General features: G+C 61.9%; 2 protein-coding genes across 2 annotated transcripts; both read right to left on the bottom strand.

The window, feature by feature from the left end:
* Positions 1–11,871: 11,871 nt before the first annotated feature.
* On the bottom strand, positions 11,872–15,871 carry MSRB1 (methionine sulfoxide reductase B1). The gene is made up of 4 exons (XM_058286655.2): positions 15,724–15,871; positions 14,137–14,285; positions 13,776–13,890; positions 11,872–12,688 (listed from the first exon to the last, which is right to left on the bottom strand). The coding sequence occupies exons 1-4, from the start codon at positions 15,776–15,778 to the stop codon at positions 12,657–12,659; spliced, it is 351 nt and encodes a 116-aa protein (XP_058142638.1). The 5' UTR covers positions 15,779–15,871; the 3' UTR covers positions 11,872–12,656.
* A 645-nt stretch (positions 15,872–16,516) lies between these two features.
* RPL3L (ribosomal protein L3 like) lies at positions 16,517–23,564 on the bottom strand. Its single transcript, XM_004459413.5, is given in 11 exon segments — positions 16,517–16,633; positions 16,863–16,982; positions 17,220–17,315; positions 17,721–17,822; positions 17,961–18,121; positions 18,199–18,385; positions 19,512–19,647; positions 20,638–20,777; positions 20,779–20,807; positions 22,836–23,028; positions 23,446–23,564. Coding segments are annotated over 11 exon segments (1,224 nt in total). The 5' UTR covers positions 23,449–23,564; the 3' UTR covers positions 16,517–16,576.
* Between the last annotated feature and the right edge of the window lie 803 nt (positions 23,565–24,367).

The following is a 24,367-nucleotide window of genomic DNA, read 5'->3' as shown; positions in this document are numbered from 1 at the left end:
GCCCTGGGGCTGTTTATTCGCCAGTGTGTGCCCAGTGCCTGGCGCTCAATAAATTCAGGTTGGTGGAGGACAGGCATGGGGGAAGGGCCAGGGAAGGCTTTTGGGAGGTGACGGTCAGGGAGGTGACATCAAGAGGTGATGGTCAGGGAGGTGACATCAGGTGATGGGCAGGAGAGAAGGGAGGGGATTCGCATCGCAGGCGGAGGGGACAGCAGAGGCTTAGCAGCAGAGACGGTGGACGGCAGAGAAGCTGGGCTGGGGCTTCTCTCGCGTGCCCGAGGGCTCAGGGCCACAGAGCACGCACCTCTCCTGGCCCCAGCCCCCGCAGCCTCCAGTTCCTTCCCTGGAAGGGGGAGATGCCAGCCCGGCTCTCCAGTCCTCTGCAACCGCTTGACTGAGCCGCAAGCCACACGGCACGCGATGCACACATGTAAAGCGTGCCATCCCCCGGGTTTTAGTGTACTCACCACGTTGTGTCAAAGTCACCACTGGCTAGTTTGAGCACATCTCAGCGTTCACCAAAAAATAGGCCTGTACCCGTGAGCAGTCACTGCCCAAATTGACGCGGCCCCCGGCGGCCCCTAACCCCCGTGGATCTGCCCACAGGGGGAGCCACGCCGTGTTGTCCTTCGTGCGGGTCTGGCCTTGCTCGGCACGACACTGCGGAGGCTCGGCCGGGTGCCAGCGTGGCTCAGCACCCCGTGCCCTTCACGGCTGACCCATACTCCGCCGCGGGCGCCGACCACTCCATGTCTCCCTTCGTCTGCTGATGGACGTCGGATAGGCACCGTGCGAAACCCTGCCGTGAGCACGCGTGTGTGCATGTCTGCATTTTCGCGTGGCCACACGTTCACTTCAGGGCAGACCCCAGGGCGCGTAGCTGCCGGGTTACGCGGCGACACTGCTTTACTGTTGGCGAAGAGCACTCGGAAGGCTGAGTTCGGCGGGCACGGAAACCCGTGTCCAGGGCCGCCGCGGCCCCGCTCCCCAGGACAGCGGGCGGCCTCCCCGCGCGGACCCTGCCCCGCCTTCTGCAGGTCCCTTCTGCTCGGCCTCGGGAGGACGAGCCCCTTGGAGCCCCTCGGAGGAAAGAGACTTTGGGGTCCCTAGAGGACGTGGCTGTGGGAGCCTGGGGGCCTCGCCCATGCCCTGGGCAGGCCACCCCCTCCCGCCCTTGGTCTGCCGAGGGAAAGAGTGTTAGCAAGCTCCCCCGACCCCGTGGGGGTGGGGGCTCTGGCTTTGAGGGCCCGAAGGACCCAACTCAAGTCCCTTCTCACCTTGTCTGGGCCCCCCACCAGGGGGGACAGTCAGGCAGAGGGTCCATCTCTCCATCCATGACATGTGGACAGAGGCAGGCTGGCCCGGGGGGGTGGGAATTTGCAGGGGCCCTAGGGATCCAGGGGTGGCCTCAGACCCATGGCACGGCTCGCCAGCCAGGCAGGGCCACCTGGGCCCCTTCTCAGAGGCCGTTATGCCCGAGTGGGTGGCTTTGATCCCGCCCCCCCCCTCCACCCACCCACCCACGGGCTTCCCGGGGCAGAGTGGGCATCGCCTTGTCCAGTCTGTGGCTCCACGCTCACCCGCCACCAGCGCCCCTTGCTGCTCACCGGCCGGCCCACGGCGAGTAAGATGGGGTCTGGGTGGCCCCTGCCCCTGCTCCCCTCCCCCGGCTGGCCACCCCCAGCCCGGGACCGCACGGGCAGCAGGGCAGGGTGGGCAAGCAGCTGCCCCCTCCGGAAGGCGACTGCTAACACGGTGCACTTCCTCTCTCTGCGGGGACAGCTGGGGGAGATTTCACACACACGCGGCCCCCCCCCCCCCCCTCCGGGAGCTCCCTTCCCTAGAGCCACACCCTCCCCCAGACCCACCCCCGTGGTCTGCCGGGATTCCGGAGCCTGCCAGGGGAGCGGAAGGGAGGGGGCGGCGGCTGGAGGGTGGGCCCAGCTGTCCTTGATTTGTGTGGGGTTTTTCCACTTGGGATGCTGGATTCGCCCGAGCACAGAGAGGATGCAGTTCCCTGCCAGGGGCCCCTGGAGAGGCCCGCCTCCCCCAGAGCCCACTGCTCCCAGCTCAGCCTGGGGGGGAGAGAAGGGGAGGGGGCCCATCGCTGGAGGGGGACGCAGTGCCCACTCAGAGCAGTGCTGACCACGTGGATGGGCAGTGGGGGCACCAGAGGCTGATTCAAGCCCAGCTCTGCCCCATCCCAGCGGGTCACCTTGACAGGTACCCAGCCTTTCTAAACCTCACTTTTCTTCTTTATAAAGCCCCCCTGGTGTCACACACTTGCAGGGTCTGCCAGAAGGCACCAGACCCCTCTCCTGGGGGGAGGGGGGCTCCAGGCCTGCCTCCAGCCAGCCTTGCTGCTTTCCCGGGGCTCTTCCTGGAGGAATCAGCACAGGCACAGGGCCATTTGCCACTGGGCATTTGCTTCTCCAGAAGAGAGCTGGGAACCAGGTTCCCAAGATGCACGGAAGAACCCTGCAAATAGCTTCTCGCCCGCTGGCCTCCACTAGCTCAATTTAAAACAATGTAGCTCAATTTAAAATGCTCCAGGTTGGCCGCCTGCACTCTGCAGGCAGAAGGGCCAGTGCCTGTTACCCTTGGCCCCAAGGTGGGTGTAAAGGGCAAAGAGAGGAGGGGCCCTGCCCGCCTCATGGCCCCAACCCCAGCTTCACTGCCCCAGGCGCGGCCTCTGGGGGTGGAAGCCCCTCAGCACCATGGGGAGAGCTGGGCATCGCCCGAGTGGCCCTTGGCAGCCAGGCTGGCCCCTGGCGGGGGTTCTGTGGCCTGAAAGGTGACCCGGAACAGAACCCGTCAGACTAAGGGTCCTGGATGGGGGTGCAGGAACCCCGTGCTCTGTAGAGGTCACAGGCCACGTGGCACCTGTGCATGTTTGCAGGTGCTGCATGTACTCGCATGTGCTATGTGCATGTACACGGGTGGACCGGGGCTCAGAGCCTGCTCTCAGGCCCAATCCACAGCTCCCCAGTGTGGAGAGCCCTGAATTTAAATCTCCCAAGGGACTTCTGGGAAAATTGTGGACTAGAAAGACATGGAACTCTCTTCTCCTCCAGAAAACTACCTAGAGGACAGGCTGAAATGGCCTGGAAAAAGATCTAGGGTTTAGGACACCTGGCGAAGGCTGGACACTGCCCGGAAGAAAGAAGGACAAAGGAGGGGAATTGCAACTACGAAACTGTGAGTTAAAACCAGCAGCTGCTGCTGCAGGCACCCACCCCCATACTAAAGACACTTTAGGAAAGCGGATGTGGCTCAAGTGATAAGGCCTCCACCTACCATATGGGAGGACCCGGGTTCAATCCCTGGGGCGTCCTGGTGGAAAAAGAAGAGAAAGCGTGCCCACGCAGCAAGTCAGTGCCCACGTGGTGAGCCAAGTGCCCAAGCAGGTGCCCACACAGCAAGCCAAGTGCTCACGAGTATCCACGTGGCAAGCCAAGTGCCTGCATGGTGAGCTGAATGCCCACACGGTGAGCCAAGTACCCATGCGAGTGCCTGCACGGTGAGCCAGGTGCCCACGTGAGTGCCCGTGCAGTGAGCTGAGCGCCCAAGCAGGTGCCCGCACGGCAAGCCGAGTGCCCACACGGTGAGCTGACTGCCCATGGGAGTGCCCGCTTGGCGAGCCAGTGCCCACGTGGCGAGCCAGTGCCTGCACAAATGAGTCATGCAGCAAGATGATGATGCAACAGAAGAGAGACAAAGGGGAAAGTCAAGGTGAAGCACAGCAGAGACTGGGAACTGAGGTGGCACAGCTGACAGGGAACCTCTCTCCACATCAGAGGTCCCCAGGATCAAATCCCGGTGAATCCTAGAGGAGAAAAAGGAGGAGAAGAGTAAACAAAAAGAGAAATAGATACAGAAGGTCACAAAGCGAATGGACACAGCAAAAACATCAGGGCTGGGGAGGGGTAAAGGAGGGGAGGGGAAGGAAAAAATAATAAAAATTAAAAATTATTTTAAATAAATATAAATATACTTTAGAGTTCTCAGGCCTCTGGGCCTGTGGCTATAGACAAAGGGGGCTCCCAGGACCCACCTCCCCAGGAAAGGGGAGAGGGACACAGCCCAAGGCTGACTCAGCGTCTTACCACAAACTTGGTCTGCTGTGTCCCAGGAGCCCTTCCAGGCCAGGTGGGGCTGTGCCATTGTCTGTCTAGGGAGCTGGTGAGGAGCTAAAGATATACAACACTCTACTAACAGGACTGATTGTGGAGGACTCAAGAGGGGAGGGGAAATATTTCTTAGGAAAAGGGAGGGGGCTCCAGAGAAGGCTGGAGAACTGTCTCAGAGACTGAATTACAAGGCTCTTGGCCTCCAGGCAGAAAGCTCCATCACATTAATCAATCTGTGTTGCAACAAATATACTCCAACCCGGCATTGAACTGAGAGCTGCCAAAGCGCACCATCTGCTGGCAGGCCAAGGAAATGCATGTGAGAAAATTAAAAATAAGTAGACGAGGACCCAGACGTGGCTCAACTGATAGAGCGTCCATCTACCATATGGAGGGTCCAGGGTTTGATCCCCAGGGCCTCCTGCACTTCTGATGCATGCAAGGAGTGCCATGCCACACAGGGGTGTCCCCAGCGTAGGGGAACCCCACATGCAAGGAGTGCACCTTGCAAGGAGAGCCACCCTGTGCAAAAAAAGCGCAGCCTGCCCAGGAGTGATGCCGCATACATGGAGAGCTGACGCAGCAAGATGATGCAACAAAAAGAGTCACAGATTCCCAGTGCTGCTGACAAGAATGAAAGTGGATACAGAAGAACACACAGAGAATGGATACAGAGAGCAGACAAAGGGGGGGGGGGATGTTGTAAGGGGAGAGAAATAAATAAGTAATTTTTTTTTTAAAAAAAGAAGACATTGCCAGTGCAAAGAAAAATTTTAAATGCTGGACAGAAAAGTAACAGAGCTCATGGGAATAAAAGACACAATAGATGAGATAAAAAACACATTAGAGGCATACCAAAGTAGACTTGAAATGACAGAAGAATAAGTGATACCAAAGACAGAACAGCTGAAATTGAAGAGGCAAAAGAATAGAAAAAAATGATCAGGGGCTCAGGAAGTTGAAGGACAACATGAAACACAACAACAAACATGTCGTGGGAGTTCCAGAAGGAGAAGGGAAAAGGGGCAGAAAGAGTATTTGAGGAAATAATAGCTGAAAATTCCCCAACTCTCACAAAAGAAATGAACTTACATGGGCAAGAAGCACACCCTACCCCCATGAGAATGAATCCGAATAGAACTACTCCAAGAACACATCTGCTCAGAATGTCAAATGTCAAAAATAAAGAAAAATTCTGAGAGCAGCAAGGAAGAAACAAACAATCGCGTACAAGGGCCATCCAGTAAGACTTAGCGCAGATTTCTCTTCAGAAACCAGGGAAGTAAGAAGACAGTGGTATGATACAGTTAGGACACTGAAAGAGAAAAACTGCCAGCTGAGAATTCTTTATCCAGCAAAACTGTCCTTCGAATATGAAGGTGAGTATAAAATATTCACAAACAAACAGAAGCTAAGAGAGTTTGCGAAAAAAGAATCCACCTTTCTAGGAAATACTAAAAGAAGCCTTTAGAACCGGAAAGAAAAAGACAGGAGAGAGAAGCCTGGAGGAGAGTATAGAAAGAATAGAGAAAGGATAACCAAAAAAGTAAAAGGACAGACAAAAATATGATACAACATATGAAAACCAAAGAACAAAATGGTGGAAGTAAATAATGTATTTACAGCAGTTATCCTTGAATATGAATGGATTTAACTCCCCCAATCAAAAGATACAGGCTGACAGAATGGATAAAAATATATAAGCCATCCATATGCTGTTTACAAGAAACTCACCTTAGACCCAAGGATACAAAATAGCTGAAAGTCAAAGGTTGGAAAAAGATACTCCACACAAATATTATCCAGAAAAGAGCGGGGTAGCTATACTAATATCAGACAAAACAGACTTTAAATGCAAAAATGTTAAAAGAGATACAAAAGACTATTATATATTATTAAAAGGGATATTCCACCAGGAAGATGTAACTGTCATAAATATCTGTACACCTAGTCAGGGTGCCCCAAAATACATAAGACAAACTCTGGTACAACTGAAGGGAGAAATAGACATCTCTATAATAATTGCTGGAGACTTCAACCCACCACTCACAACATTAGATAGAACAACTAGACAGAAGATCAACAAGGAAACAGAAGACTTGAGCAATATGATAAACGGGTTAGACCTAACAGACATATACAGAACGCTGCATCCAAACTCAGTGGGTTATACATTCTTCTCAAGTGTCCATGAATCTTTCTCCAGGATAGACCACATGTTAGGGCACAATGCAGCTCTCAATAAATAAAATATGATTGAAATTTTACAAAGCACCTTCCCACATCATAATGGAATGAAGCTGGAAATCAATAATAGACAGGAAAAAAAGTGAATTCACAAACGTGTGGAGGCTGAACAACACACTCCTAAATCAGTGGGTCAAAGAAGAAATTGCAAGTGAAATCAGTAAACATACTGAGACAAATGAAAACGAGAACACAACGTATCAAAACTTATGGGATATAGGAAAGGCAGTCTTGAGAGGGAAATTAATAGTTCTAAATGCCTATATTAAAAAAGAAGACAGAAAAACAAAAAAGAAGAGCTAAACTCAAAGATGTAACTGAACAACTAGAAAAAGAACAGCAAACCAATCCCAAAGGAAGCAGAAGGAAAGAAATAATAAAGATTAGATCCAAAGGAAAAGAAATTGTAATAAATGCAATGAACCTCAAATTCCAACCAATTTTTGGATTTAAAACATGTAGCCCATCTGAGGGAGAAATAGAGACAATTATAAGTTAGAATCAAATGCCTTTGTAAGCATTTACCTATATAAATGGTATGGCTCCCTTGTAAACAGAAAAAAAAAAAGATTAGAGCAGAAATAAATAAAATTGAGGAAAAAAAAATAGAGAAAATCAATAAAACCAAATGCTAGTTCTTTGAGAAGATCAATAAAATGGACAGGCCCTGGCTAGACACACGCAGGCTCCTGCCCAGAGAGCCACAGTCTGGAGCCTGAGGGACCAGAAGGCCGCTGGAGTCTCAGGTGGAAGGGGAGCCCAGGTGCACCCGCTGACCCCGTGGCAGGTGGACCCCACAGGCCGCAGCCCCATGCCCGCAGCCCTGGCTGTCCCTCCCCAGGGCCTTCGCTCTGACCGCCTCGGGCAGCACCGTCAAAGCCCCTGAACCTGGGGGGCGAACACGCCTTGACCCGAGAGGCGACACCTGGGCTGAGCACGCGTGATCTCCATGGGTTTACAAGCCAAGAACCACCTGTGGAGAGACTCACTGGCAGGCAGCGAGGGGTGGGGCTGCTGGGACCCGAGGCCTGGAGGTGGTGGTCAGGGGTGGGGGAGCCTATCTGCAAGTTGCCCCGTGCCCCCACCCATCTGCCAGTGGAGACCCCAGCAGCCTGTCTTTCTGCCCCAAACTCAGTCATCAGGACCCTCGTGCCCAGGCGCGGGAGAGGGGGCTGGGTGGCCCTCGGGTCCCTGGACACGCACGTGAGAAGAGTGCGGTACACCCGCCGTCCCGACGGGCAGGGGGCGACGCAACCGGACGGCTGTCCCGCTGCGCCCGCGTCCACGCACGAGGCTCCCGGGGAAGGGGGCGCGGTGGCAGGTTTCCAGGAGCGCCTCGCCCGGTGGGCGCACACCTGCCAGGCTGCGGCGCTCAGGGGGCTGAACCCGGAGGCCGGCTCCTGGAAGGATCCTGGCACGTGGGGAGGGGGGCGTGGGCAGGGAGGAGAGCAGCAGGCACAGGGACTGCCCGGAGCGGGGCTGGAGCGCCCAGAGGTTGGCGCGGGGAGTGGGTGCTAGAAGCCGCGTGATCACGAGGAACGGCGCTGCTCCCGGGCTGGCGCGAGGTCGCTGCGGGGCAGGACGGTGCGCCGGGGGCCTCCCCGGGGCGGGCGCGGGGCTGGGGACGTCCCCCCACCCGCTGGCCCCCGCTGCTCTCTGGGACCCCCGCGGTACCGGTCGGGTGGGCGGGGGCAGCTGCGGGGTCCAGGCTGGGCTCGCGGGTGCCCCCGCCGGCACCTCGGGGAACTGCAGCGCCGCCGCGGCTCGGCGCGCGCCTGCGCAATGAGCAGCCCGCCCGCGGCGCCCGGGCCGCGGGGCAGGCGCGCCCCCTGCTGGCCGCGGGTGGCGGCCTGAGCGCGGGGGCCTCCATGCGCTCCGCGAGGGGGTGGGGTGCAGGACGCCGTCTCCCACCCGCCCGCCCCGCGCTCGGGAGCTCCCTGGGGCCCGCCCGCGGGCCACACCTCCACTTGTAAGGTGCAGGAGTGGAAAGCCGCGGGCCACACCTCCACTTGTAAGGTGCAGGAGTGGAAAGCCGCGGGCCACACCTCCACTTGTAAGGTGCAGGAGTGGAAAGCCGCGGGCGGGGCGAGGCCGGGCCCGGGAGTCCATTCATCCTGCCCTCGAGCCTCCGCGGCGCCCCCGACACGGATTTCTCCCCCGCCCGCGACCGGTGCCTCGATCCGGGCGCAGGCCTCCAGCAGGCTGCCGCGGGCCCAGGCCTCCAGCAGGCTGCCCCGGGCTCAGGCCTCCAGCAGGCTGCCGCGGGCCCAGGCCTCCAGCAGGCTGCCCCGGGCTCAGGCCCCGCTTGCAAAGCTGCGCCCTGGAGCCTCCACCGGGAGAGGAAGGGGGCCGTGGGCCGGGGAGAGGAGGGGCCTGGGCGCTCGGAGTCTTCTGTTTCCAGGAGGAACTGGGGCCGCACCCGAGGTTGGGGTGTAACCCAGCGGGAGGGGCACGGGGCGGTGCGTTAAGACTCCTCCTGAGGCCCTCCAGGAGCTGGAGTCGCCGGCCGCCCTCTCCAGCCGGCCTGGGCAGACCCACTGCACCCAGGTCGGGGGCGGGGCGCCCCCTGCTGTCTCTAACCCCAGGGTGCACTGCTTGCCAGCCCCCACTGGACCTCCCGGGCCCAATCCCAAATGAATTTTTCTTTGCTTTTTTTTTTAAGACTTATTTTATTATTCCCCCCCCCCCCCCCCCCCCCCGCCACCTCATTGTTTGCACCTGCTGTGTCAGTTGTCTTCCCTGTTTCTTTAGGAGGCGGTGGGAACCAAACCCGGGACCTCCAATGTGGGAGGGAGGTGCCTAATCGCTTGAGGCACCTCCGTTCCCTGCTTCTCTCATTACGTTTTTCTTCTTGTGTTTCTTCTTGTGTCATCTCGTTGTGTCAGCTTGCTCTCTTCTTTAGGAGGCACCGGGAACCGAACCAGGGACCTTCCGTGTGGTAGGCAGAAGTCCAATTGCTTGAGCCCCATTTGCTTTTCTCATTTATTGTTTCTTAGACAAGTTGTAGGTTTACAGAAAAATCATGCAGCGTGAGGCCCCTGGGACCGGGCACACAGGCACTGTCCCCCACCCCCGCACACCTGCCCGTCTCCCCATCCTGGGCACCCTCCCAGCTGCCACACCTGGACCCCCAGCAGAAAACAGTTCCTTCAGCACACGCTGCTCGGGCGTGGCTCTGGACACACTGGCCCACATGCAGGAGCCTGCTGTCCCCCCCAGCAGCCCCCCCAGCACAGCCACCGCAACACGCCCGCTGCCCCCAAGGCTGTGCCCCTGTGGGTGACAAAGCCACGATGAAATCCTGCTTCACGCCCCCCAGGATGGCTGTTATCAAAAAAAGAGAGGGAACAGAAGCAGTGTTGGCACGGCGATGTGGAAAACTGGAAATTGGAGCCCTCGTACACTGCTAGTGGGAAGGTAAAAGGGTACAGCTGCCGTGGAAGCGCTCAGGGGATCCTCGAACAGTGGAACGTAAAGTTACCATGTGACCCAGCAATTACACTCCTAGGTTAAACCCAAAAATATTGAAAGCGGGGATTCAACCAGATGTTCGCACACCGGTGTTCACAGCTGCTTTACTCACAACAGCCAAAGGGCAGAAGCAACCGGAGTCCACGGACAGAGGAGCAAAAGGTGGTCTAGACGATGGAGTATTATTCAGCCGTGAAAAGGACAGAAGCTCTGATAAGTGGTGCGACACAGGTGAACCGTGGGCACGGCGTGGTGAGCGAAGCAAGCTTGTCCGATTCCACGCCTGTGGGCGCTGGGACTGAGTCACACGCCCCACAGAGGGGATGCTGGGATGCCAGCACGGCCTGCGGGTGTGAGCTGTCTGCGATGCTCGGGAAGGCGAGCCCGGCCTGCCAGCTGATGGCCTTGTGAGCCGCGCAAGCTGGACCCAAAGGAGGGAGGCCCCAGGAGCGGCCAGAGGCAGAGGTCAGGGGAAGCCAGGAGAGAAAGGAGAGGATGCCGCTGCGGGCACTGCCGAGGGACCCCAAGGCCGCCGGCCAGAAGCGACTGCGGGGAGCCCCCCACATCTGAGATGCAGCCAGCCGGCTGCAGGGGGTAAGGCGGGCCGTGACTGGGATTTGTTTCTGCAGCCAGGAAACTAAGATGGTGAGTTCGTGGAACAGCCAAATCCCCAGAAATCAAGGGCAGAGTCAGCAAGGGGGGGGTGGCCGTTCTTGCTTAATGGGGACAGCTTCTGTGTGCGGTTGATGGGAGTCTTGGTGACAGGTGGGTGGTGACCCCACACTGCGAAAGTGATAAACGCCACTTAACTGTATGATTGAAAGTGCTTAGTGACAAATTTCATATTCTATATATTACCATTTTTTTAACAGGTGGTCGTGGTGCTCTCTCGTGGGTGAAGGAGAGAAGCAGGGGGCACACCCGGGCAGGCCCAGGCCAGAGGCCGTCCCAGCCACGTGGCCTCAGGCGCCCCGTGCCTCACCTGCCGAGAAGCTAGCAGGAGTGCCCGCCAGCGCTGGCACATGGGATGGCTCCCCTGTGGTGGCTTACCTCTGGGACGGTGCCCGGGGCCCAGAGTCCATGCAGCCAGTGGCTCGTTGGGGACTCGGAGGGGGCCACGCAGGGGGAAGCTGGGGCAGAGGCAGGAGGGACGGGGGGTCGGAGGCCTGGGGAGGGTCCCTGGCTGCAGAGGACACTGCTGGCCCCGTTGTCCGGCAAGGACGGCAAGCGGCAGGAGGCTCCTGGACGGGGTCCTCGGCCCGGGCCCCCGGTGCCTCCGGGCAGTGCCCCCCACGCTCCGCCCCCACCCGCTCGCACACCTTCCTCTGGAGCTCCCTGCGGCCGGCTGGCTGATGAGCTAACCCCCAGGGCCAGGGGAGCCCGCTCCTGTCACCCCTGCCCCACCTCCTCGGCTCTCCTGGTCCCTCACCCAGCAGGGGACAGGCTGGGGGAGGGCGAAGGTGGCATGTCCTCAAGTCATAGTGGGCCGGAGGCCTGGGCAAGCCCAGGGAGGGAACAGCCGCCACTGAGTCCGTGTCAGGGCAGAGACCTCGGGCCTGGGCCAGGTGGGGCCGAGCTCCCCACTCCCAGAAGCTGGCCTGTCCCTGCCCCTCCCTCCCCAACACTCCAATCTCATCCAAGCCTGCGGGCTCCGTGCCTCCCGATTCTGGGGCGGGCCAAGTTGGCTGCCTCCCCAGGGCCTTTGCACATGCTATGCCCGCTCCATGGAATGCTCCTTTCCTTGCTCACCACTGCTCAGCTGCGCCCATGCCCTTGGAGTCCCTCTCTCCCTCTGTGGACTCTAGCCTCATCAGTCTGCCTTATCTGCTCACACCTTCTCACCCCACGACCTTGACTTCTCACTGCTTCCCCAGCCAAGCCATCAGCCCCTGGGGCAGGATCCGTCTGCCCCACCCAAGGCTGCCTCCCCAAGTGTGGAGCCTGGCACAGAGCAGATGCCCCCCGCGTATTTGGAAGAAGGGTATAACAGCCCAGCACCCCACGCTGGTAACAGGCAGCAGGCCTGGGTTTTCTGTTTATTGACCATTTCCACCTGATTGCTCCAGAAGGCTTGAGGGGGGGGAGGAAGGGTGGGGAGGAGGACAGCCCCTGCCCTCCCAGATGGCAAGAGCTTTGCAGACAGTAAGGCACAGTTGGGTGTCTGGGGGCCCTCTCGTCGGGCACCCGAGGTGGGTACCCCCGGGCCGTGCTGGTCGCAGCTTTTGGTGCAATCGCCGCTTTCCTAAGCCCGGGTGGTGCAGACGGTACAGTAGGGTCAAGGGTTTCTCCTCTCTTGGCGAGAGGCGGGGGCCGCGCCGTCAGCCTGCTCCCCCAGCGGGTCACGGACCATCACCACCCTGGCCGGCCGGGTAGGGTTTAGCCAGAGTGACTCATGCGGTGACCGGGGCTGGGGCAGCCGGCCGGGATGGCCTCACCTGCACTGTCCCCTAGCAGAGCCCGGCGGGGGGAGCCTCAGCGAGCCCCAAATCCCGTCTCGGAATTGGGCCCCACAGGGGTGAGTCCAGCCAGGCAGGGGGGCAGCCAGGCTAGGGGGACGGGGGCGGGCGCAGAGCCGTCGAGGGCAAGCAGAGCCCAGCGCCCGCTCCTCAAGGCGCCGTGCGGGAGCCGTGCTGGCAGGGGCAGGCCTGCAGGCCCACATGCCAGCTCCGGCGACCCCAACCACAGCGAGGCCTCGGGAGCCCGCCTGGTGCTTCGGCCCCGTGCCCAGCTGCCTGCTGGAATGTCCCTGCGATCCAGCTCCAAGGGGGATGGCCCGTGCTGGCCGCCGCGGGGGTGGGGGCTGCCCACTTACTTCCCCTGCGGGGCAGAACTTGCTTCACCTGAAAGAAAAGAGGAGGGGAGAGAAGACAGTCACGCCGCAGGCATAGATACCCAGCTCCAATCGCACGGGTCACGTGCCCTATTTTGTCCCCACAATGTGCAGGAGAACCAAGAGTTGCTTCTTCCTTCATAACAACAGAAATGATGCAAACTATTATCATGCCAGGCCCAGAGGAGACCCTGCCCGTACCCATCACCCCCAGCACGGCGCCCAGCAGGTGCCAAGAACAACCCCGTCTGACGAGGAGGACACAGGGGAAGGGACTGCCAGGGGTTTGCGAACAGAAGAGCTGGGATGTGAGCTGCGAGGCCTGGGGAGGCCCCGGATGTACAGGTGCATGGGGGGAATGCGGGGACAGCAACGAGCCAGAGGATGCCACGCTCAGGTACAGAGTAGGGAGACGCAGGGACAGCAACAGGCCAGAGGATGCCGCGCTCAGGTGCAGGGCAGGGGGACATGGTGACAGCGACGAACCAGAGGATGCCGCGCTCAGGTGCAGGGCAGGGGGATGTGGTGACAGCGACGGGCCAGAGGATGCCGCGCTCAGGTGCAGGGCAGGGGGATGTGGTGACAGCGACGGGCCAGAGGATGCTGTGCTCAGGTGCAGGGCAGGGTGACGTGGTGACAGCGACGGGCCAGAGGATGCTGCACTCGGGTGCAGGGCAGGGCAGGGAGCGAGGCGCAGCTCCCCAGGCACAAGGAGCCCGTGACAAGAGCGTCCCGATGAAACACGTATGTTCTGAGCACGGGCGTGCCAGTCCCCCCGTGGGACGGGCACTTGTCTCAGCGAGCCCGGGAAGGAGGCACCGTCAGGCCCACTCTGTGGGGTCGAGGAGGTGACACTGCTGCACAGCCCGGAAGGGGAAGGCGCCCAGAAGGCACTGGCACACGTGCCCCCAGCCGGCCCTGTTGGGGCACCCGTGACTGACCACGCAGAGGCCGGACAGCTGCCCCCTGGTCCCTGCCCTATGCCACCTTTCGGGGTGAACCTGGGCAGGTCCCGGGCAGCAGGATCCGGGGCCCCCTTTACCTGAGAAGCCCCAGGGTGCTCCCCGGCCGTGCCCGGTGTGGAAAGACAGGCTCACCTTTGGGAATGAACTTCAGCGAGCTGCTGAATATTCAGAAGCGGGACTGGCCCCGCTTGGGGCCATCGTTGAGGAACTCGTGGCCCAGCCCATTGCCACACCTGCCACAGGACACCTGGGGAGACCACAAGACACAGCCCCATGACAGCCCATGGGTCACAGCCCCCTGCATACTGTCCCCCAAGCAGCTGCCCACGTGGGCGCTTGACCCTCGCCCTGGAGCCAGTTCCAGGGAGCCACCTCCAAGCCCTCAGGTGGCAGCTCCCTGGCGGGGCAGGAGACCCAGGACAGACAGACCCTCAGCCCCTGGAGTGGTGGGGGGCGCCCTCCCCAGCCTCCCGCTCCCCGTGCCGCCCCCTACCTTCAGGGCTTCAGGTCGGTTGTGCTCTGGGCGCTTGGCCACGCTGTCGGCGTGGATGGTCTCGGTGAACGCCGGCCATGGGGACGAGTGGGCATACTTGGAGCGGCTGGAGAAGAGCTCATACCCGCACTTGGCACACACGTAGACACCTAGAAGCCGAGGGGGGCAATCCAGAGATGCCAGGCTCCAGCCTCTTGGGGTGCCAGCTCCCCACTTCTCAGACCCAGGTGGGGACAGCGCTGCCCCATCCTGAGGGCACACCCCGTCCACACGCCCCCACACAGGACCCGCGGGCGAGGTCTGGCTGTCACTCTCACGCTGATCGCACAGACTTCTCCATCGCGGGCTTTACAGACGAGGAAGCAGGCCTGGAGGTGGTGTCGGGCCCGGAAGGAGTCCTGGCAGGCTAAGGGGGACCCCTCACCCCTCCCCACCCCACAGGTCCCACGCACGGAGCTCGGCACCATGGCCCGACCCCCAGCGACTCAAGTGGTCACCTGCTGCCTGCGCTGGATGCCCAGCCCCCGCCGGGTCTCAGCTGGGAGAAGAATGTGTCCAGGCCACCACAAAGCCCAGGAAGACAGAGTGGGAACCAGGAAGGAAGAAAGAGTTCACGTCTTCCTCATGAGAGGTGTTTGAGTGAAAAATAAAAAAGATTGCAAAACTGGCTTGCATAACTGCTGGAGGCCCCGGAACAGGAAACTGCTTAGGGGCCCCTCCAGGGCGGGAGTCCCCTCCTGCCTGCTGGCTGTGAACCAGCAAGCTTCCCATGGACCCCAGGAGGAAGCAAAGGGGTACTTCCGGTCCTGTGCACAGGGGAGGGTCTCAGCAGGCTCTCCCAGGGGGCCCTGCGTTGTGGCTGGCCCCACAGAGGTCCAGGGCCCTGGGGCCGGCCCCCACTCTCCTCCCCATAGCGGCGACGCCCAACAGACTGGCCCAGCTGCCCTGCTCCTGCTTGAAGCTGTTTTTACCAAATTAGTCAATTATTAGGCAGGCGGCACCACCAGGGACCTGGCCAAGGCCTCCCACAGCGGGGCTGGGTTGAGGGCCAGCCTTCCAGAACACATACCCCGCAGGCTGGGGGCCAAGCTCCAATGGCCACTTGGGCGGGGGCCAGGCGGGCAGGGCCGGGGCCCCTGGTTACCTAACCCAGAGCCTGGGCAGGTGGGGGCGCGGGGCAAGCGCCCACCTTCAGACCCGGACAAGCCGTTCCGCGCCTGCTGGCTGGCCCCGCGGGCCCGGGGAGGGCAAGAGCCGGGAGCACCTCGGGGAAGCCCGGGGGAGGCGCGGCCCAGCCCCGGCCACTTTGCGCCGCACCCTGGACTCACCGTCCCTAGTCCGGACCCTGACCCGGGTCTCCCGGCCACCTCCCGGGCTTCGCCACCGCCACGTACCCGCCCACGAATCCCCCCGGAAATGGCCCCGCTCCCACTCCAGGCCTCCCGGCGTCGCCATCCGGACTCCACCGGCCCCTCCTCCCAGACCCCCGACCCTCCGGGCCCCCGACCCCCTCCGCCCCCACCCCCTTTACCCACGGGCGCCCCTTCCCGGCGACACCGCCCCCCAGGAGAGCCCACAGGCCAGTACCCGGCTCAAAGTGGTTCTGGAAAACCTCGCCCCCGAAGAAGCTGCAGAAAGACATGGCGCCCCCGGGAGCGCCGTGCGATCGCCGCCTCCGACGGATCTCAGGCCGCAGACCCGACTCCCGGGGTCGGCGATCGCCCCGCGCCGGAGGACCCGCCCACGGAGCCGCGCTCCAATCCCAGCGCGGTCTCCGTCCAGAGACCACGCCCCCGGAGCCAGGCTCCAATCCCAGCGCGGATCTCAGCCCCAAGGTCCCGCCCCGCGCGGAGTCCCCGCTCCCCTGAACCAGATTCCAATCACAGCCTGGGTCTCCGCTGAGAGGCCCCGCCCCGCGAACCGGGTTCCAATCCCAGGACTCTGCCCCGAGGCCCCGCCTCTGGAGCCAGGCTCCAATCCCAGAGCGGTCTCTGCTAGAGGCCCCGCCTCCTGAGCCATTTCCAATCCCAGAGTTGATCTGCCCTCGGGGCCCCGCCCCGCGAAGAGGCCCTGCCCCGCCCTCTGAACCAAGGTCCAATCCCAGCGCGGTTTCCGCTCAAAGGCCCCGCCCCCGGAGCTGGTTTCCAATCCCAGCGCGGTCTCCGCCCCGAGGCCCCGCCCACCCCAAGCGCCTCTGGGCTGCCCTGAGCCTGGATGAGGGCCGCTGGGCGCCCGTGGGCCGGGGTGCGGGGCTAGCAGGGTTCCCCAGTCGCGCCCGCAGAGCCGGGCCCCGTGGTCCAGCCCCGCGCCAAGCCCCCCAGCCGCCGGCCGTCCAGGGCGGCCTTTCCGCGCGCCCCCGGCGCCAAGACACTGCGGGAAGAACTGCCTCGGCCTTTATTTTTAGATGGGGCGCGCGCCTCCTCCAGGGTCCACCCCGCGCCTACAGGTCTCCCGAGGGCTCCGGCTTTTCCTTCTCGAGATGCTTCTTCTGGGGGCCCTGGGGAAAGGGGTAGGAGGAGCTCTAGTCACCCGGACCTGGCCAGCCTGCTGCCCTCCCGCCGCGGACCCTACCCTGTCTCCTCGTCCAGCAAGGGGCAGCACCCAGGGCTGGACCCCCACAAGCACCCCCTTCTGTGGGTGAGGGCTGGGGCGTCCCTTCCATCCCCACGGGCTCCAGCCACCCCGAGCCAAGGCCCCCGGGACCAACGGCAGGGGAGTGGGCTCACCATGAAGGCCCTCTTCTCTTGGGCTGTCTGGAAGCGGCCGTGGCCAAACTTGGAGGTGGTGTCGATGAACTTGAGCTCGATATTCTCCAGGGCTTGGCGGCTGTGGTGCACCAGGAGGGACTGGGGATCGTGGCAGAGGAGGGTGTTGAGAGCCAATGGCCCCTCACCCCATCACCCCCAGTCCACACCTCTGCTCCCAGGGTACCCCTGCCCAGGAGGTCCTGCTCACCTGGCTCCTGCCAGACCTCTCCCTCCTGATACCCTTCCCAGCTGAGTCCCACCCACCCGCCCGGCAGAAGGACGGGGTAGGCAGGCCCAGCCCAGGGACCCCTCCCAGCCCCCCGCCCACGGCCTGACCTTCCTCAGTGTGATGACCCGCCTCTTGGTGCCAGCGATACAGCCCTTGAGCATGACAAAGTCGTTGTTGACTTCCCCATAGTGGGGGAAGCCACCCTGCAGGAGAGAACGGGTCAGGGGCTGGTGCTGCACAGCGGAGAGCCCAGGAAAATCCCCACGCCCGGGGGGGGGGGAGGCCAAAGCTCTGTGGCCACTCATCCGCGTGGCATGTGCATCACACACCGTCCTGTGCCTCAGCTCATTCGCAATCTGCGTTTCACAGATGGGGAAACTGAGGCTCAGGGAGAGCGTCCTCCCTGCCCTGTGGCTGTTACAGACTGGAGCTGCTGCCCTCTACACCTCCTGGGTGTAGCCTCGGGGGGCGCAGGGGAGAGCAGGGGTTCTGACCACCCAGTGGCCTGGAGAAGCCAGGCAGGGCCACGTGGGGGCAGCCTCCCGCTGGGGGACACACAGTGCGGGCTCGGGCCAGGTCCCGGCCGCCGCCTGGCCGTCCCCCCTCACCAATGGCGTGATGGATTTGTCCGTCACGTCATAGCTGGTGGACGCGTTGTTCCTGACCACCTTGCCGTCCTCCACGTGCAGCCCCCGGCCGACGCGGTAGACCTGCCGGGCCAAAGGGCATCTTGAGGCCGGCGGCCACGCGCGCCCCTACCCGGCCGCCGCCGGGGACGTCCGCACAGCGGGCAGCGGCAGGGTCTGGGCCGCGCACCCGGGGTCGGGTGGCACCCGGGGCGCGCGCACCTTCTTGTTGAGCTCCGTGCGGTGGTGGTAGCCCTTCTGGCCGGCCCGGGCGATGGAGCAGCCCACGCGGGCCGGGTGCCAGGCGCCGATGCAGGCCACCTTGCGCAGCCCCTTGTGCGTCTTCCGCGGCAGCTTCTTGGTGTGCCAGCGGCTCGTGACCCCTGCGGGCGGGAGGCGCGGCGGCTGACGGCCAGCCCTCGGCCCCCCGGCGGCCCCCCGGAGCCGCCGCCCGCGCTACCTTTGACACCCCGGCCCTTGGTGACGGCGATGACGTCGATGACCTCGTTCTGGCTGAACACGCTGTGGATGGGCACCTGCTTCTCCAGCCGGGCCTGGGCCCAGGCCACCTTCTCGGCCACCGAGCCGCCGTTCAGCTGGATCTCCATGATGTGCGCCTTCTTCTGCCGGAAGGGCAGCAGCTTCATCTGCAGACACGCGCGCAGCTCGGGGCTCGGGGCCACCGTGCGGCCAACCTGACGGGCGGGGTCGGCAGGGCCCCGGGGCAGCGCTGGGCACTGGGAGCCCACCCTGGATGGCGCGGCCCCCACGGAGCCGCTGGTTTTGCAGGCGGAAGCTGAGTCAACCCCGGGAGAGGGCTGAGTCCCGGAGGGAATGGGGGGGTGGGGTTCAGAAGGGGGGTGTCGAGGAGGCGGCGCCAGGCAAAGATCTGAAAATGTGTCAGGCAGAGGGAACCCTGCATGCAAAGGCCCTGTGGCAGGGAAATTTCTGAGATGGTGGAACCGGAGGAAGGGCAGAGTGTGGCTGGACCCTGTGACCGAGGAGTGTGGTACAGGGCGGTCCAAGGTGGACAGGCCGGCCTGGGGGAAGGGGTTTGGGCTTTATTCAGAGCACAAGTGTGATGTGATCCAATTCATATTTTCAAACAGCTCTGGCTACTGATGGCTACGGGGACGTGCAGGTGCAAGTAGGGACGCCGCGAGGTCACCGCCTGGTGTACAAGTATTTAAGGAGCACCTACTGCATACCCAGCTCTCGGTGGGTGCTGGAGACAAAGCAGCCCCTCCCCTGTGGAACCCAAGTCTAGCGAGGGAGGTGGCTATTTACCAATGACACTGCAGCAGGAACTGCAAGGGTGACAGGTGGCAGGGGGCAGGAGGCTTTAGTGAGGAGTGGGGGAGTGGGGGTGGGCGTCGCTGCTCGGGGGCCGAGGCAGGCTGCCCTGAGAAGAGGCCCAAGGAATGTTCCAGAATAGGCCGGGAGGTGTGGGTCACCGGTCGGCCCACCACGAGCCGGACCCCAGGGGCGAACACTGACTCGCACACGCGCTTGCCAGCCCACCGAGCGGGCCGTCTGGTGGGAGATCCGCCCCTCAGGGGCACGTGGGGACCCTGGTTGGCCGGCGGGCACAGCCCATGCCCCACGGCCCCGCAGAGGGCACTGATGCCCAGCGTCCCGTGGCCGCAGGCGGCCAGCGTGGCCGGTCAGCAGAGCCGCTGGGCCTGTATCCGAGGCCTGTGGTATTTTTAGGCTGGCATCTGCCAGGCGCGTGCCAGCCGGGGCGGGGGAGGAGCGCCCGGGGTGGGGGCCGACCTGGGTGTGGACGATGACCCTGATGACCTTGCAGTACTTCTTCATGGCGGCGAAGTCCTTCTGGAGCTGCCTCTTGCCGTCGGCGTCCCGCCAGCGCCGGCAGGCCTTGGTGAACGCTTTCTTCTTGCTCTTGTGCCTGGCGTGGGTGGGGGGGAAGCCGCTCAGAGCCCGCCCGCCGCCCACCCGCAGCCCCGTGGCCGCCCGGGGAGGCCGCCGCGGGGTCCTCGCCCGCGCTCTGGCCTGGCCCCGTCCCCGCCTCTGGGCACGGACTGTCCCTCTGTCGCGGCGCCTCAGTTTCCCTCCATCAAGTGGGCGTGTGCCCCGCCTCCTGGGGGAGGAGCAGGGGGCTGCGGGGGGCGCAGGAGCACAGGCAGGCGGCTGCAGTCCGGCGACTGCAGTCTGGTGGCACTTGGGGGCCACCGCGCGGGGGACACATTGTTTCGAGCCCAGAACTCTAGGAGGTGGAGACTTATCCCCATCGTATAGATGAAGAAATAGAGGTTCATAGAAGTTAAAGGCCCAGGGACAGGCAGATGAACCAGAAAAACCGAGAGAGCCAGTGTCTCCTGAGGAAATGCACGCCCGGTCCGTACGCTCCTCAGGCAGCCCCGTGACGAGGGACTGCTCACCCCATCTTACGGGGGGACGGCTGCCAGGCCCCGAGAGGAACCCAGCTTCCCGTGGTCGTACAGCCCAAGCCCATCGCCTCCCTGGGGGCCAGCGCTGGGCTGTGACCTCTGCCTCGACAGGGTGGGGGGGTGTCCGTGCCCCGAGACATCGTCCCTGTCAGGACTTAATACCAGGGAAGCCTGAAGATTTGGGGCACAAGCAGGTCTTCTCTTTTCTGAGGACAAGGGTTCATCAGGCAGCTGTTCCCTCTTCACCCTGGCTGCTAGGATGCTCAGGGCCCACCGACAGGCCATTGAGTTAGCCTCTCCTTAAGCCACGTTTGCTTCCTGTTCTCTCCATTCTCAGTCCTCTAGTTCCATCTTCTCTTGAAGCCCCCACCCCATCCCCACCCCACTTTCCGGCCTCCTACCCCGTCCCTCCAGCACTGGGCGGGGGCCACGGTGGCTGAGCGCGCGCCCAGCCCCATGTCCCGGGGGCGGCCCCAGGCGGCCCTCACCAGTCCTTGTAGAAGCGGCGCCGGCACTCGTCGCTGAGGTGCTCGGCGAAGATGGTCCTGAAGCTCCGCAGGCCTCGGGGCGTGGCCACGTAGCCCACGACGCCCACCACCACCAGCGGCGGCGTCTCCACCACCGTCACCCGCCTCCACCTCCTCCCGCTTGGAAATTTCTGGACGAGACGCGAGGGCATGAGGGGGGCCCCGGAGGCCCCTGGCAGCGTGGCTCAGAGCCCCAGGCCGGCCTCCAGCACCCCCCACCCGCCCCCTGCCCCTCTCCCGCCCTGCTCTGCCCTGGGCAGCGGGCAGCCCCCGGTCAGGGGCCCGGCTCAGTCTCCGCCATCTGAGCCCAGGCCCCCACCTGCTCCACACACACCAGCAGGCGATGGGCTGGGGGAGCGGCGGGGCCGGCGCCCGGGGGTGTCCCCAAGGCTGGGGGCTGGGCTCCTCGGGTCGGACACTGGGAACATATTTCAGTTTTAATGGTTATAAATGTATTTGGCGGATTCTAGGAAAAACTATGAAAGTATAAAACCCATGATGGGATGGATATTGACTATAAAGCGGACCTGAAACAAAAGAGGCGGATGTTTCAAATATACGTCTGAGAAGACGGGGAGCAGGTCAGCGGCTGCCGGGGTCGGCCGTGGCTCAGAAAAGCGCCGCGCGGGAGCCCTGAAGCGGCGCAGCCTGTGCCCGCCCCCCAGCAGGGAGCTCAACGCACACGCGGGAGGCAGGTGAAGGCGGGGGACCGAGGGAAGGTCAGCCTGGCTGCGATCGCTTTTGCCGGATGTCCCCAGCAAGGTGGGGAGGGGGAGGGGGAGGGCTGGGCCATTCCCTCCAGCTGCACGTGAGCCGACACCCGTCTCTAAGAAAGTGTGGGTGCAGCCTGGTGATTTCTGCAGTGGGTGAGGATTGCCAATACAAGAATGCTCTTCTGGGAAGCAGACGTGGCTCAACTGATACAGCATCTGCCTACCATATGGAGGGGCCAGGGTTCAAACCCAGTGCTGATGCACGCAAGGAGTGCCGTGCCATGCAGGGTGTCCCCTGCGTAGGGGAGCCCCATGAGCAAGGAGTGCGCCCCACAAGGAGAACTGCTCCCATGCGGGAAAAAAAAGCACCGTCCGCCCAGGAGTGGCACTGCACACGTGGAGAGCTGACACAGCAAGATGACGCAACAAAAAGAGACACAGATTCCCGGTGTAGCCAAGAATACAAGTGGAAACAGAAGAACATACAGTGAATGGACACAGAGAGCAGACAAGGGGGGGGGGGCCGAGAAATAATAAAATAAATTTAAAAAAAGAAGAATGCTCTTCTATTACAAGGTGGTAAGAGTAAGAATACAGGGCTCCACGGGGAAAATATGACTAATGTAACTTACGGATTATAATTAACGATAATGTAAAATTTTTGCAGTAAGCACAAAGAAGATACTGTATTAATTCTAAGGGACAGCCCTGGAGGGTAAAAAGGGGCATGGGGATTTTTCCTTCTGGAGTAATGAAAGCATTCTAAAATGGAGGTGGTGACAGCACACGCTGTGACGGCACTGAGAGCCACCACCTGTGCACTCGGGACAGACTGGACAAGGCAGGGACAGAACAGCACGGGGAGTCCAGGGGTGGAGGGGGGCCCGTGGCTAACAGGGCAAACGGGAGGACATTCTCTCATGAACTATAACAAGCACATGAGACTAATTCAGCGTGTTAATAATAGGATGGGTCGTGAGAAAAGCACACCAGATGCACGCTACGGGCTATAGGCAGCAGTAATATTTGGACGATGCTTTCTTTCCTCGTTTCTAACAAACGGTCCACAACAGAGCAAGGTGGTGGTGGGGGCTGATGGGTGGCATTCCTGTATGGTATGTGTGGTTGTTTTGTAAACTCACAACTTCCCTAATTAAAACAAAACAAAAACAAAAAACACGCGTAGGTAAGAAAATATGAAATAGTCCAGAAATGGCCAAAAAGCGGGCCCTGGCGGGGAGGCTGGCAGCACGGCCCAGGGCTGCCGGCTTTGAGGCCCGGCTCCTCGGCTGGCTGGGCGCCCGGGGCAGGTTTGTAAGCGCTCTGTGCCTCGATTCCCCCGTTTCTGAGTGCCCCTCGGGGGATCGGTCGCCCCCCTCACCGTCCTCGCCCCTCCTGGGCCCGGCACTTGGGGCGCCCCCCCCCGTGACCCCCCCGGCGACTCACTGAGCCCCGGCCGGTGCACCTCGCGCAGCGTGTGCGTCATGCCCGCCTTGTAGCCCAGGAAGGCCGTGAGGTGCACGGGCTGGCTCGGGTCGTCCCGCGGCCACGTCTTCACCTTGCCGCGGTGCCGGCGGCTCCTCTTGTGGGGCAGGAAGCCCAGGTGGCCGTGCCGAGGGGCGGAGAACTTCCGGTGGGACTGTGGGCAGGAGGGAAGGGGGGTCAGAGTGGGGTCTCCCTGTTGAGTGGAGGCTGGGGATGCTTCCAGAGCCCGACTCAGGAGGGCCTAGAGCCCCCGGCTCGTGGAAGGGGCGCGTCTTTGGGAGGGTGCCAGCTGCCAGTACGTGAGCCCTCCCCACCCACAGGCCCCCTGCCTGCCTGGCCCGGGAGGGCAGAGCCACACCGCGGCCGAGGGCTCCAGGGACAGGGGCTGTGCCATCTGTCCACCCCCCCTGCCCGTCGCAGGCCCGGCCGCCCCAGCTGTGTCTTTCCAGCCACCCACTTCTTCACAGGCCCAGTGACTGCCCTGCTGGGGAGATGTCAAGCCCCTCCCAGGAAGGCTCGTCCACCACCAAGGACCCCAGCCCACCCCCGCCGTCACCGCAGCCCCACTGACCATGACGACCGGTCCCCACAGGTCCAGGAAGGGGCCTCCCCACCAGGTGCCAGAGGCCGAGTGGCAGGGCCAGGATACACCGCAGCCAGATCCCAGATTTAGCTCCTGGCAGGGGAGCCTGGTCATCTCCCCTGGCAGGCATGGGATCCAGTGCCAGGGGCAGGCCTGGGCTGGGGCGGGGCCACATCGGCTGGACAACCTGGGCCAGCGCGGCCCTCCTTTCCTCCGTGGCTCCAGGCAGGGTCAGGCCCGGTTTGCCTTCTGCCTGCGTGACCCCCCCGGGGCCATTAAAACCTGGGGCAGGTAGACGTTGGCCTGGCAGGAGGCAGCAGGGATTCCTGTCCCACAGGCTGAGCCTGTGCCAGCCAAAGGGCAGTCGGAGGGCGGAGTGGACATCGTGCGCCCCGAGTTGGCAGTCCTGTGGTCACAGGAGCCAGGATTCAGCATCGAGACCCCTGGCCAGTAACTTTTCTGTAACTTAAAGCTTCTTTAAAAATAAAGTGTAAAATAAATAAGACACTGGAGGAACACTAAAGGAAAAAAAAAAGACGCTGACCGCCAGTAGCTGGTGACCCAAGAACACTGCCATACTGCCATCAACTGAATATATGAATTTAAGTTTTGAATGAAAAGGGGCTTGAAAGCTCTTCTTCTTTGATTCAGAGATTCTGTTTTCAGGAAAGCAGATGTGGCTCAACCAATTGGGCTCCTGTCTCCCATGTAGGAGGTCCAGGGTTCAATGCCCAGGGCCTCTTGGGAGGTCAAGCTGGCCCACATGGTGAGCTGGCCCACGGGGAGTGCCGGCCCACACAGGAATGCTGCCCCACACAGGAGTGCCCCCCTGCATGGGAATGCCACCCAGTGCAGGAAAACCGTGCTTGCTGATGCTGAGAGCTGGAGCAGCAAGATGATACAACCAGAG

The sequence above is a fragment of the Dasypus novemcinctus genome, chromosome 23 (assembly GCF_030445035.2).
Source record: "Dasypus novemcinctus isolate mDasNov1 chromosome 23, mDasNov1.1.hap2, whole genome shotgun sequence".
NCBI lineage: Eukaryota > Metazoa > Chordata > Mammalia > Cingulata > Dasypodidae > Dasypus > Dasypus novemcinctus.
This window is presented reverse-complemented; position numbering and strand designations above follow the sequence as displayed.